This window comes from Sparus aurata, chromosome 6 (genome assembly GCF_900880675.1).
Source record: "Sparus aurata chromosome 6, fSpaAur1.1, whole genome shotgun sequence".
In the NCBI taxonomy this organism is placed as follows: domain Eukaryota; kingdom Metazoa; phylum Chordata; class Actinopteri; order Spariformes; family Sparidae; genus Sparus; species Sparus aurata.
Genome location: NC_044192.1, coordinates 5,923,106 through 5,938,223, shown reverse-complemented (window position 1 = coordinate 5,938,223; position 15,118 = coordinate 5,923,106). Strand labels below are relative to the sequence as shown.

Sequence of the window (15,118 nt, the reverse complement as noted above, 5' to 3'; positions counted from 1 at the left end):
GTTACTTTGAGAAACCTTAAGAAATTAGGAAAAAAAAGCTCCATGTCAGGATAAACATCTGGCTTTTTGGTTGTGTTTCCTCTCTTGTTTTTGGAATTCAGTGTCCAAGTTATTGAAGATTTCTGCAACACAGCTTCCAATAAATAGTCTGAGAACAACCTCAAAGATGGTTCACGAGATATCATGACCTCAGATCAACAATCCATCAGTGAAAAGAATGATTTTAACACCTGAATAACACGCAGAATAGGAATCAATAAACCATCTATTATCTATAACTTTTTATATTTTCAGAGGGTTGTGGGCAGTTCAAGTCTAACCAGTGATGTGCACAAGGGGGGGGCAAATTGTTGAAAAATGCAGGCTAAAGTGCCCTCCTGGGAACCAAAACGCATGCTAAAGTGCCCTCTTTGGAGCCAAAAAAGCGTGCCAAAGTGCCCTCTTGGTTGGCAAAACACACTAAACTGCCCCCTTGGCTGGTTAAAACATGATAAACTGCCCTCTTGGGATCCAAAATGCATGCTAAAGTGCCCTTCTTTTCGCCCCTGCCCTTCAAAAAGTCTGTGCACGCCACTGAGTCTAACCCAGCTGTTTCAGGCCAGTGGGAGGAAGCCGTACCACCTGAAGAAACCCACACAGACACCGTGAGAACATAAAGATCCAGTTGGTTTTTAAACATTCTTGCTGAGAGGCGACAGTTCTCGACCCAAACGCCAGAGTAAATGGTAGTAGAGTGTGTTTCTGTCGGAACTTTACGTTTTTTTATGCTCACACTTCTATTTCTCTCCCGTCACAATGCTGTGATCAGCTTTAGGCTCAAGAACCACTCGATTAGCGTGAGGAAAACTTCATATTTTAGCTTATAGTACCCGTTTTGAAAAACGTGGCTGGAAATTCTCCCGAGGTGTCCTTTAAAATATTCAGTGGTACGATGTGCACGAAATTTGAAACGTCACTCGTCCCTCATCACAGATATCGAGTGTGTTCACATTTACAAATATCAAAGAGCAGACACAAACTGCATTGACTGGTTTGGATACATCTTCACTTTCTTCTCCACCATCTTCTGCGACTCCCGATATGAAATTCAGGTTATAAACATGTGATGTGAAGTTGACATGACGTTTCTTTCTGTATTGACGCATCAGTGGTTTGCAGAAACGTTAGCTAACATTTCATCCTGGCGGCTCGGCCTGCGGCTCTAACCGTTGCACCACCGCGCTGCCCTACATGAATCATAATCAGATTTCACACTCACATATTTACAAATATACGCTGAGACTGAAATAGTTGCAGCGCTGCATGCACAGACACGCCGACAAAACACACACGATCCGGACGCCTGGCGTGTGACACACAATGTGAGAACTCACACTCACGCAGCGAAGTGATCAAAGCATTACCGGTCGAGCCACAAAGGAAAGTTGTGTATTTGAATGATAACATCCCTAAATATACACAATGAACGCATACAGTACAAACACACACACACACACACACACACACTGGTCCCTCAAGTATAGCAGGCTGACTCAGAGCGATGGCCTGTTTGTGTTTCAGAGTATTTGTGTGTAAGGACAGAAACCTCCGGGCTAAAAACACTGGACACCTGTTCCCTGGATCCCACTGGGAGAAATTCCACTCCTCAGTCACCGTGTGTGTGTGTGTGTGTGTGTGTGTGTGTGTGTGTGTGTGTGTGTGTGTGCGTGAACCTGTGTCAGTAACAAGAATGTTGACACCGGACTTTTCTGTCTCACGTGGACGCCATGCGACATCACTTCCTTTACGACCTTTCCCTATTTAAAGGCCGGTGTGGAGCCAGAGGGGCTTCATCAGGGGGATTAAACCAAAGTCCTCACACTCTTCACACCAGCCGCTCACCCACTGACCGACTGACGATCTGGAAGGCTCCGGATGTTTCTGTGAGGATCCTATAAAGGCTGAGACGAACGGACTTGCGCGAGTGAGGAGTTCTTGAGATTCAAGTCTGGAACACAAGTAATCTAAATATCCGTTCAGACAAAAGTAGTTTTTGCCAGAACCAGTTTTAAAAAACAGCGTGACGTTGGACTTGTCGTACTTTGGACATCTAAAGACGAAAGACGTGGGAATACTTTGCAAGGTTTTATCAAAAACTTTCAACAACAATATTAATTTCTAGCATCCCGTCATCATGAGCAGCGGTGGGACCGCCACAGTTTCACCAAAGGAGCCGCAGGCTTTCAAACGGGCGGTGCGGAAGATAAAATGTGCAGCCATGGTGGCCAACTTGGCCAAGAGCTGGCAGGGCTGGGCCAACGAACACAGCAACAAACAGGAAACCATCCCGACCGGCTGGATGCCTTCATCGGTTGATGAGGCAGACAAAAAAGACCACGTGGTCAAACTTACCGTCACCCCGCGTGTCATCACGGTAGACGCCGGCGACGACAGCGGGAGTAAGATCCGAGCCTGTTCTGTGACCAAGACCATCCAGCCCAAACTCAGCGAGTGCGGCAGCATCGACTTGGTCAACGCCATCAGAGGCAAGATGGAGTCCGGTCCCGAGGAGAGCAAGCCCTTCCTCGGGAATGAGTCGCCAACGCGGCGGCGCCAAATGAGGGCTCTACAGAGCGCAGGAGCAAGCATAGGCGTCATCCAAGACAGGAAGCTGCTGCTCCAGGAGAAGAAGCTGGGGTCGAGGAGCAGCAGTGTTGACACGGAGGACAGCGGGCTGGGAGAGGAGGTCAACGACAACAGTGAACTGAAATCTGAGCCGGGCGACATCCAGCCCAAGAAACAGAGCAACAGGCCCAAGGTAGAGTGACAGAACCTCCCCAGAACCAGCGTGTGATTTGTCCGTTTTGGGCTGTTGTAGAAACAAACATGGTGTGAAGGGACGGCTCACACTGCAGATATACAGTGTTAGCTAACAAAAGCACAACAATTCTTAGTATCAGGTCATTAAACACACAAATATAATATCCCATTTCTGCCCAGATACCCGCCTTTAATCCTTCAGTGGACCTTTAAGGCTACACCAACCATATTTTCATACTAAAGGTACAATATGTAATAATTGGTCACCTGTCAACACATCACCAGAGTGACTGCTAACTCCTGCAAACTGTAGCTGGTAAGCTAGGCTTAGCATGTTAGCCCAGTTAGCCATGCAGATAGCAGTTCTGAGTGGAAGTGCTAGTGTTTACACCACTAGCACAAGGACAAGCTAGCTGGTTAGTATGCTAACCCACCAAGATATCACTGTCCAGACTGTTTTAGTTCAATTTAATAATGCATCAAATAATTGTGGCTAATTCGAAAAAGGCTCCTTGATGATCCTTAATAATAATGACCCAGCTTTTTAGCCTCTTTTACCATATTGTTTAGATTTTACAGTACAAGTCACTGTTTGGTTTGGTCTCTGTGCTCTTATCAACATGGCGTCCGTCAACAAGAGACAACTGCTCAACTAAATAAATCAAATGTACCAGTTTAGCACAAAAAAACAGCAGCTAGCTGGTGATCACAGTGGAGAATTTAGCCGCTAAAGAAAAAACAGGAGATTTAGTAAAAACAGGCAACTTTGTAGATAACGATACGTCACTGTTGTACTCTGTCTGTTCCGCTGCAGCTTTAAATCAACTTAAAATAGCAGTCATGACAAAATTGATTTAATGCGAGTGAATATGAGACAAGCACTTGAACTAGCCGGCCTGCCAGAGATACTCAGGCATGATTTATATTTGTTCTGTCCTGCAATTTCCAATTAGCATTTTCCACCTGTGTAGATATGTCGTGACATATTCCAGTTATTTGTTTTTCTAAAGATGGCACTGATGACATTAAAATGGATACAAATGGGATAAAAAAAAAGTATTTAAAAAATATTCAACATTTGTCAGCATGCAGCTCACATCTGTTGCAGATTTCACTGAAAGCTGCTCGGGGGAGCTCCCTTTTTCGTAATTCGTCCTTACAAAGAAGAGAAAGACAAGCGGAGACACAGCGATGGCAGAAAAGGCCAAACACTTCATCTCTGGCTAACATCCAAACCTCTTCTGCCGGGAAAGAGGTCGTTAGAGAATTGGTCCTTTGTACCGTTTAGTGTTGTTGGTGACAGGCTTATAGACGACCTGAGGAGCACAGCTACAGAAGTCAAACCTTACATGATTCCCCTTTCATTATTTTAAAAGTATGAGACAGTGTTTTCACCAGAGACTTCCTGCTTTCTCTACAACCACAATAAGCAAAGCTCCCGTCCCAAAGTGGAGGACAAACCCGTTAAATCAGAGCACAAATATCCACAAACAAGTTTCATCAGAAGTCTCTTTGATGTCACCTGAAGAAATCCAAAACCAAGCAGCAGAACAGTTTCATAACTCCGACTCTAAACTGTCTCCTAAAAAAGGCAGAGGAGCCAGAACACATGTCGAGGGGGATCGCCAGAGAGCGAGTCCAACTCGTAAAAAGGCACGAGCTGGACGGAGCGGCAACGCAATATACGTAAATAAAAATAGTCTCCGACGCGTCCGCCACCCTGACCTTCAGGTGGAGCGGGGTGAAGGCAGAGAGGGACGTGGACGAGAGACCGACACTGTGACGGGAATAATTCAGAGAAAGATGAGGAACCCTCGACAGAATTTAAAGATACTTATTTATAGTTATTATGCTTTTATCTTATATATCATATTTGTATGAGTAGTCAATCAGTCCATCAGTACTGTTTTATTACAACTGATGCATCTTGGCATTTCTTGGCAATCTAGATTTTAACATATGTTAGTCAGGATGCTCGACTTCTTCACCAGCTAGTCGTTAACTTTGTCTTTTTTCACTGTCTAAGAGTTTTAAAGATGCAGCTGGATTTACTTCTTACAGGTCCAAACGCCTCTGTACAGCGCTTGTCTGAGTATCTTCACCAACATATTGCTTTTCCACTGTTTGTTGCTGGGCCTGTTGCACTCAATGGTTTAATTTTTGCCCTATTCTCCAAAAGATTTTGCTCCTGGAAACAATTTTGATGAACACAAAACAGTCAAGTAGCACAAAATGAGACAGTAAGAAGCTCTGACTCTGACTTGACAAACTCCGCTCGTGCCACACATGGTTTTATCTCCATGTATCAATGAATATATTAATGATTCAGCGTCAAAGAGGCACTCTGTGGTTTTGGAGATGAAATTTAAACTCTAAACACTAACACCAACTCAGAAAACATGCATGCTTCCCTACGTGAAGAAAACAAGCTTTTTCTCAGAGGAAAATACGGTGGCAGGGTCCGCCACAACAGTATGAAATTGTGTTGTCCTTTCAGGGTTCGTACACATTTTTCAAGGTCAAATTCAAGCACTTTTCAAGCACTTTTAAGGGTCATTTTAAAGATTTTCCAGCACCTAATGGCTGGGGTAAATACGTATCTAAAGGAATATATATACTTGTGATTTTTTTTCTTCACTTTTTATAACAATTATGTAAATTGTATTATGCTGTAAACATCTAAAATTATATTCATAATAGCAAAAACTTCAGAAATTAACTATCCAGTCTGATCCCAATTTTGAGAAAGCCACAGAGTTATAATGTCAAGCACTTTCAAGCACTTAAACTAAAATCCAAGCACTTTTCAGACCTTGAAAACACAACATTGAAATTCAAGCACTTTCAAGGATTTCAAGCACCCGTACGAACCCTGTCCTTTAAGGTCAGCTCGTTTATTCAGTCAGCGACGATCTTTCTCTTCGTCTTCCCCGAGACTACAGAGACCATCATGTAAAATACTCCATTATGAAACTGTGCATTTAAAACACAACAAAAGTCAAATTTAGCTGATTTGATAAATGATTTCACTTTAGCAAATCCACAGAATCAGGAGTGACGTCCACTTGAACATCTAATTAGTATAAAGCATGTAATACTTGAATTATACTGATGTCATAAGCAGCATTTGAATGTATTTAATATATTGTTGAGTAGAATATTCTAGTATTATTGTTTATATTATATAAGCCATATGTTTTGAATGAAAACTTTTATCTGAGAGACAACAAGTCACTTCAACCAGCAGGAAAATGTCATGTTTCGCTATAAAGGTTGATGTTTAAACAACCTTACAATGGAAATACTTGAGTAAAGTAACACACGAGTACTTTTAATATATGTTACTATCGGGCAGCAGAAAGATCACCGCAAGAAATGCTGAGAACTAAAGATATCGGTAAAATAAAAAAAAGGGGGATCAGGAGCATTATAACTGTAAAGGTTCACAGAGTTTCGACGAAGGTCTTCACTTTTCACGGAGCAAATTCCAAAGAGATACGGTGACACTGATCTGAAGGCCGGACATGCTGTGGAAAATACCAGGAGAGGGTGGAAGGAGGGGGAGAACCAGAGGAGGAGGAGGAGGAGGAGGGACAGAGGGGGGAGAAAAGATTAAATAGGAAGCAGAAGAAGAAGATTTTGATGACAGAGGACGGGGAAGACAGGAGGAAGGAGGGATGAGATCTGAGATCATTAAAAGTTACAACGGTGCATTAAAAAAATCACCGACGAGCCGTTCAGAACCAACACAGCCAGCTTTGGCTTTCATAAAACCTATTAATGGATCCAGAGGATGTAAACGTGTTCGTGCCTGCTTGTGTACATGACCAGACACAGATGTTTTTCCGTGAGTGTATGTGGCCGAGTGCAGAGCAAAGGCCAACATGGGGATCAATTACAGCGACGAGTTTATTTAAAGATTGTGGGGGTCATTAATCAATGTTTATACACCGGCAAGAGGGGGCGGGGCCAATGCAGACTCGATCTGAGAGAAATGACAGCAAAATAGTTTGAACAGAGAACGCAACAAGCTGTTCAAGGCAGGGAACGAAACAGCAGGGGTTATGGGATATGTAGTCCATAATAAAGAAACGCTTACTCACATACTTGTTTTGCACAATTGTCAGTTCTGCAGGAGATACATTTTAAAAAGACGCGTGCAATGTGCAAGTTTTTGCAGCAGAGTCACAGATATCCTGAATGTTTAGACTCATTTATTGGACGAGTGCTCGACACTTTTGACGAGAACCTCCCGGCAGAAATTACATTTTTGCTGCCACAAAAGGTTTCAGTCAGTCTCCATGATTACCAGGCTGCTGGTTTGTTTAGTTGCACTATATCATCCTGATTGGTTTGTATATCCGTTTGATAACTTTGTGTGTAGTCCTATCACACTCCCCGACAAAATATGGCGTTGTTCTTGACATGACGAAATTCTTTAGACGACATGACACGAAAGAAAGTGTGGAAAGTGAAAACATGCCATTTCCATCAAGCGAGCATAATTCCATAATTCTGTCTTTAGTCTCTAGTATGTTTAAAGCCACAGAAACGCTGGATCCTACATTTCCCATAATGCAACACCGTCTCCTTCATCGAAATCCCCCTGCGATGTAAATGCACTCTTTTCGAGCTCCATATTCTCAGCGCTACAGTTTTCTGCTCAAGGTTTGTGTTAATTAAGGTCTAGTCAAAGTTACCCTCATGACATCACTGTGACATCACCAGGGGTATTTCCTCAGACGTGACAGAGCTCTTTCGAAAGCCGGCAAGCTGAGGTCCAAACACAAAATACAAAAATACAAAATGCAAGTTAGGAAAGGCAACAAAATCAGTTGTGCTTTGTTTGTTTGTTCGTAATAAAATGATCAGCTGCTCTTTAAACTGTGATGTTAACCTTCCACCATCCTTTATCTGCAGATCAAGATTGCCACTACGGGCGACATCAAAAACCGCTGGCAGCAGTGGTCGGAGCAGCACATGGAGGGCCAGAAGCTCAACCCCTTCAGCGAGGAGTTCGACCACGATTTCTCCATGGCCCAGCGCCTCCGCAAGGGCGACTCCGGCTACGGTCGGCCCAAAGAGGGGTCCAGGACGGCGGAGAGGGGCGACAGGGCGCAGAAACACATCCACAGGGAGATGGAGGAGATGGTGTGGATCATCAGAGACATGGGCTTCAAGGACAAGGAGGGGAGGACCGTCATATCCTTCGGCCGACTCTTCGATCGCTACGTGAAGATCTCGGACAAGGTGGTGGGCATCCTGCTGCGCTGCCGCAAACACAAGATGGTGGACTTCGAAGGGGAGATGCTGTGGAAGGGACAGGACGACCACGTCATCATCACAGTGAGGGACTGAGGACGGACAGGATGTCTTACGAACAATTAACACACATGCAAACACGCCACACACGAGCTCGTCGGGAGGAATAATGCTAGCAGTGCTAACAGTGATGCTACACAGGAGAAAAGGGAAGGAAGAGGGAGAAATCTGTGTGGAAATTTTAGATTTACTAGCAGAAACACTGGAAACAAAACTAGTCATAAATTATTAAAAGGCATGTGAGTGCACACGTGGAGGCTACACACACACACACACACACACACACACACACTCAGCAGACTCATTAGTTCTTCTCATATACCTGACAGGTCATCCGGTGAAAGGGAAGCTATCTATAGCATGCTAACCATGCTCGCCTTGCTAACCACGCTTCATACTAGAAGCCACGACAATCCTCCACGATGTCAGTCACGCCGGAGAGCTCGACTCAGACTGTGACTGCAGAAACTCATCAATCACAGACACACTCGAGCTTCAGACGCTCTGTTCGGTCCTCTACGCTAAAAAGGTCCTCGTCACAGAACATCTGAACTTTCTGGTGTTTCAGATAGATGAAAAAACGAAGCAGCAAATGTGACCAACGTTTTGTTTTTCTTCCTCTTTTTCTTCCTTTTTTTGGTCATTTGTGAAAATTGGTAGAATAAATGAACGAAGGATAAATTAAGACTCATTTACGATTTAATTTTTCTTATTATTACATGCTAATTTTGTTTGTGATTTAAATGTATGTTATTAAATTTTAAATTAAATTAAAAAATCAGCTCTTTCCAAAATATTGATCGAGAAATAAGTGCACGTTTATCAAAGCGACTACACAATCTTGCCGTCTTTGGAGACGTTATATAAATATATCTCATTTTTACATCCTTGAGGATTTGAAATTCACCTCCATCACATCCAAAAAAGACTTTATTTTGCTTTTTTCTATTTACTTTGATTTAAACATTAAAAAGTGAGGCATTATTTTGGGTTAAATTAAGGCGATGCATATGCAATCACACTGTTTGGACCGGTCCAGTTTGAAGCTGAGGGAGTTATGGGATGTATATGAGGTCAAGGATCAAGTTGCAATCCCTCTCACAACAACTAAAATATTTTTAGGTTTACTCCAGTACAATTGTGTGTGCAGGTCTTTTATTTTGAAATTGTGGTATTGCTATTAAAGGACCTGGTTAATTCTTCCACCGCTGACACTTTGTCTGGTTCTGATGGTACCGATGAGAAGCTCGAGCTCAGAAACAGAAATCTTAACTCTTTATTTATGTCTGAAAACATTTTGTCTGTTGAGTTTATGTTCGATGTGTGATATCGTTGACGCAAACGATTGTATAGTGACATTTTATTTTACCTCATTTTAACATTTTGAACATGTATACGCTGTATTATTGTCGGAACTGTGTTAAATTAAACTTAGAGGTGCTTTGGAAATATTTTCTTCTTTCAAAGTGAAAGCCCCGCGCGTCTTCTTCAGAAGAACCATTTTGTAAAAAAAAAAAAAATGTGTCTTTTAGTGTCGAGACTGTGAAATTCTGTCGTTTTGCTGAGTGTGAACACAGGCTACATGTGAATCAATAAAACAATTTAAGTTCTGATCCTGTTTTCCTTTTGAGATTGCTGACAGACGGCTGCCTCGACAGGTTCCATCCGCAGATTTAATTCTAGTATAGCGCTTTAATTTATGCTGAAATCATAAATACCACAACAACCACAAACAGCAGAAAAATAAAATACATATAAAATGTGTCGTTAAGAGTTCTAACTATATATTCCTACATGGCAGCTTGATAAACTTCGGTGTCTTGGATGCGTCCCCGGCGTTCTCACTCACTGATGTCGCTGTTGCAGTGAAATCCGGGCGACATGCTCTGAGAGGAGCTGCAAAAAAAAAAATCCTCGGGGACGTTTCCAGAAGTTCGTGCCAGAGCCCTTAAGCGCTCGCTGATACTGCAGTGAGACAGTCTTAAGCCCTCGTGGACTCTGTGGCTTGTCAGTCCAGACACTGCGAGCAAATCGCAGAGGTTTTTTTTCACCGACCTCACCCCCTCCATCATCACAACTCTCCCCTTTACTACCAGGACGTCCCTCCGTGGAGACCAGGGGGAGGGAGAGGAGTCGAGTCGAGGAGGTGTGGAGGCATAGAGAAGGCCATTTGTCCCATTGACTAAGACCATGTCCACACGTACCAAAATTATCTTTTTTTCCTCCGTCTTCCTCGGCATCATTTCAAGAATATTTGCATCCAAACGGATCCATTGGAAACGACTCAACACGCTGTAGTTCATATTCCCGGCCTATAGTTGGCGCTTGAAATTCACCGAAAACAGAGAAGAAGAGACGGAGCATGTGCATAAAGCTTGCGCGCTGTAAACAATACAGTAGAAGAAGAAACCGAGCACAACAAGAAGAAAATGGCTCGTGCAAGGAAACCAGAATTGTTTGTGAGGACCTTTAATGAGGTCGAACTGCTGCACTCGACTACAAGGCTCAATATCTTCTGCAGCACGAACACAAGCATGTAGTCCGCCATTGTTGTTGTTGTTGTTGTTATGAGACGTCGCGGGGTTAAGAGGTCAAAGGCTAGAGGTCGAGGCGTCATTGATATGCAAAGTATGCAGATTTGCCGTCCGCACGAGAACGCAAGGGTGGTGTTTTCGGATTTTCCCAACCTGAGACCAGGTTTCAAAAGAGTGTGTTTACAGGATCCATGTGGACGATCGGCCAAAACTGTGCAAAACATGTGAGTTTACACACAAAAGCGTTTCCATGATGATGGGCCCTCAGTGGTAAGATCACACCTGCAGCAGAAAGCAGCACTGTTAAACTGTGTTATTAAAACCTGATGTCTGCAGGTTGTCCACAGCTTAGAGTGCAGCTTTCATCAAATTTACATTTATTCACATACATTTTTTTTTTTTTTTACCAAAATGCATCGTCTACATCGTTAATGACTCCTCTCTACACAACAAAGGTCGAAGTAGCACGATGCTGTCATGCGGCAGAAAGTCTTAAGAGTTCAGGTTCAGTTTATAATACCACCTGCAATAACTGAGGTTCTTTTGAGCGAATTAAAAAACAAACACTGGCATATCGTTACCTTTTAAGGTGATTCTGTGAATTTGGCAAATATGTGCCCGTTTACACAGAAACACAGCGACATTATTATTCATTAGAGGTTCTTTCTGGCCGCCTGGCAGTTTTTTCTTTTTGGTCCTGGGGGAAATATTTTCTCTGTAGCTGTTTAACTCTCTCTCCACTGTATTCATCGCTGTGTCTGCCTGCTGTCATGTGTGAGACTGGTAGTGTAAAGTTAATGTTTTGTATCCAACCAGTCGGTCTTTGCTGCATGTCTCCGTCCTCTCTTTCCATCATAATCTTTGGTTGTCACTGTCATAATAACAGCCCAAAAATCACCTGTAGCTGAATATTATTGTGTTTGGACACAAGGGCACACAAAGAGGACCTGCAATGTATATTCCAGAAGAACTGATTGTTTATTTTACACAATTTTTGCTAATTAGCAGGCTGTTTTTTTTGACATTATAGTTTTGACTTAGGCAAGTTAACGCCGATGTAAGCGTTGTCGACATTTTAGCTAACTTCCTGTCTGTTGTGTTGCAGTGAACAATCCCCTCGTCTCTCCGTCACCTCATGAACCCAGAGCGGTAATCGCCAAACATGTATTTTCTTGTTTACTGTATGAGCAGGGCATAAAATGATTATAAAAAATATCACTTACAGCAGCTTCGAATCCCCTTACAAGTCGTTAAGATATGAAATAGGAGTGGAGGCGTACGTAGAGGAGGAAGAGAAAGGCGATACGAAGCGGGACTATAGTGATTAATTTGCAGTATTTGCGCAAAGGGGTGTCGAGTGGAGGAGAGGAGGACGCAGAGGGATGATGGCAGAAGAATTCCCCGCCACATTTCCTCATTTTCTCTGTGTTCGAAACCTTTAAATGTCAAACTACCAGACAGTGATGCAGCAGGGGGCGCTACAGCGACAGCCCGTTGGGCGGAGGAGAGCGTGCGTGTGTGTGTGTGTCGAAGCACAACTCTTTTCCTGTATGGTGTCAGTGTTTGAGTGAGGTGGAACATGCTGTTGTTTGGAATTGGAATTTCCCCCGTCGAGGAAAAAATGATTTATGTCTCAATTTGCTTTTTTTGCAGCATCTGACGGCCTCCTGCTGCTTTCACACCAAATTTAGTGTGCGAAATTTGTCTTTTCTAGCCTTGTGTATGCAAGTCACGTTAGCACTCTCGCATGTGTGTGCATACGTATGTGTGTATGTGTGTGTGTGCGTGTGTGTGATGTGGTGTCTTCTCCATCCGTCAGTCTGCGCATGTGCATGCAAGTCATGCCTTTGCCTCGGTGAGTGTGTGTGTGTGTGTGTGTGCGCCTAGTGTGACCTGACTTGCTGTCACGCAATTGCTTTGTCTGTGTGTGTGTGTGTGTGTGTGTGTGTGTGTGTGAGAGAAAGAGAGAGAGAGTGAGAGAGAGACCTTAATACAAGCTGATCAGTTTGGTCGCCAGGGAGTCTGGACGTCTGCCAGAGAGAGAGAGACAGTGGGAGGGAAAATAGTGAGTGATGGGAGGAGAAAGATTGAGAGCCAGAGAGATACCATAAAAGAAAGAAAAAGAGACGTAGAAAGAGCTCGAAAAAGGAGGTGTAAAGCGCCGGATGTGGAGACGGAGAGTATTCCGTCTGCACAGACGGGCGAAAGCTTCACACTCGGTCGTCCTTCGCTGCTGACTGTCAAACAAAATGAATCCCTCCTCTCCTCTGTTTCCCTCTCCAGCTCCCCGCCTCATTCTCTTCCTCCATCTTTGATATTATTGTGTTTTTTTCCCTCCTCCTCTTTCTCCTCCTCCTCCTCCCTGATGTCTGTCTTCTCTCATCTGTTCCCACAAGCGGTTTGAAGCTTATTGAGGTTTCGGGAAAGTTTTGCAGGAAATCCAGCCGCTGGTCAGTTGACTGTTTATTCATGAAGGCGGCAGAAGTGTTTGACAGCACGAACACCAACAACGGTGAAACGTTTTGAAAAGAAAAACCCCAAAGAGCTTGTTGACACTGCTGCTTTTTTCTGCTGCATGACAAAAAAATAATCTCACTTACACACAGACAGTTATTCTATAAGCAGTGAAGTGTGGCATTCTGGACAATGCCAGCGTTGGAATATATACGCAGATGATCCTGTACGATTCCCATCAGATCTGGACGACAAGAAAAAGGTTTGTTATATGAAACGTCTGGTTAAACTTTCCTAAAAAAGCATGCAGATATATTTACACTAACATGCTTTGTTATTAACCCTGCAGTTTGGTTAAGTTTAGGCACAAAATCTACTTGATCCTGGTCTCTGTAGGGAAAGCCCTGCGAATGACACGACCAGCCAACTACCACTTGATGCAGTTTTATGACAAAAGAAAGTCAATTATTTACTTTCATTCCCAGGTTGTCAAATTCACCGTTTGGGGTTCATCAACAATCAACTATTTTTCTCTAGAAAGCCACATATTGTTACGTATACGCTCCGTAAGACAGTCTAACACAACAGAAAGTCATTTCAACTTGTTTAAAGTCGTGCACAACAAAGTAGTTTTCTTTCAGCACGAGGAGTTTAGTTCTACAGTGAGTAAAGGGCTCGACCCATCCGCTCTTTCACACTGCCAAGACAGCTTTTTTGCATTGATTTAGGCACAAAAACTACTTGGTAATCAACGACATTCAGTCTCGTAATGTAAGTGACGTAACTCTTGATCACAAACGCGACACAAACCCTGGTCCCTGTAGGGAAAGTCCTACGAATGACCCGACCAGCCAACCACCCCTTGATGCAGTTTTATGACAAAAGAAAGTTGATCATTTTCTTTCATTCCCAATACCACCGTGTTGGTTTGATGTCAGCACCAGTCTACCCACATCGACAATCAACTATGTTCTCTAGAAAGCCACATATTGTTACATATACGCTCCGTAAGACAGTCTAACACAACAGAAAGTCATTTCAACTTGTTTAAAAGTAGTGCACAACAAAGCAGTTTACTTTCAGCACGAGGAGTTTAGTCCTACAGTGAGTCAAGAGCTCGACCCGTCTGCTCTTTCACACTGCCAAGACAGCTTTTTTGCATTGATTTAGGCACAAAAACGACTTGGTTAACAACGACATTCAGTCTCGTAATGTAAGTGACGTAACTCTTGATCACAAACCCAACGCAAACCCTGGTCCCTGTAGGGAAAGTCCTACGAATGACCTGACCAGCCAACCACCCCTTGATGCAGTTTTATGACAAAAGAAAGTCAATTATTGTCTTTCATTCCCAGGTTGTCAAATACCATCATGTTGGTTTGATGTCAGCACCAATCTACCTACATCGACAATCAACTATGTTCTCTAGAAAGCCACATATTGTTACGTATAAGACAGTCTAACCAACGAAAAGTAATCCAAACTTGTTTGAAGTCGTGCACAACAAAGCAGTTTACTTTCAGCACGAGGAGTTTAGTCCTACAGTGAGTCAAGGGCTCGACCCGTCCGCTCTTTTACACTGCCAAGCCAGCTTTTTTGCATCGTCAGCCTCTTTGGCCTCCCACTGTGCCCTGGAGGACGGTCTCTGGCTGAGAATCACGGTGATTAACAAGGCAGAACCAGGCAAGGTTGCAGCGGGTCACAACAGTCAGAAGTTGTTCTTGCTTGCCTCCAAGGGTGTCAGTATGAAGCTAGACACATTCATTGGTCTTGTGATCACTCGTGCTTGTAAGCCGGATCTTCAGTTATGTTAGCTTCTGTAACTTAATGGTTTTTCCAATGGAAGTGGTTTTTATCAGCATTTCAATGATGGTTTCTTGAGTTTAAATGGCAAAAGTTGGACACTGCACTGTGTTATCCTGAGATGAAGTGACATCTTTCAGTAATCGTATGTCTCTGTTGTCTCTGGTGCAAAACAAGAAGAAAGAACAAACATTTCAGCATCATGA

The 15,118-nt window shown here is 43.3% G+C and overlaps 1 protein-coding gene across 1 annotated transcript; it reads left to right on the top strand.

Moving 5' to 3' along the window:
• The first annotated feature begins 1,742 nt into the window (after nucleotides 1–1,742).
• LOC115582720 (actin-binding Rho-activating protein-like) lies at nucleotides 1,743–8,702 on the top strand. Its single transcript, XM_030418856.1, has 2 exons — nucleotides 1,743–2,797; nucleotides 7,720–8,702. Exons 1-2 carry the CDS (start codon nucleotides 2,174–2,176, stop codon nucleotides 8,155–8,157), a joined length of 1,062 nt encoding a protein of 353 aa, XP_030274716.1. The 5' UTR covers nucleotides 1,743–2,173; the 3' UTR covers nucleotides 8,158–8,702.
• Nucleotides 8,703–15,118: the final 6,416 nt, after the last annotated feature.

Coding starts and splice junctions, on each gene's coding strand:
- LOC115582720 (XM_030418856.1), top strand. CDS start 2,174: ATGAGCAGCGGTGGGACCGCCACAGTTTCACCAAAGGAGCCGCAGGCT. Junction 2,798..7,719: donor AACAGAGCAACAGGCCCAAG/GTAGAGTGACAG, acceptor CTTTATCTGCAG/ATCAAGATTGCCACTACGGG.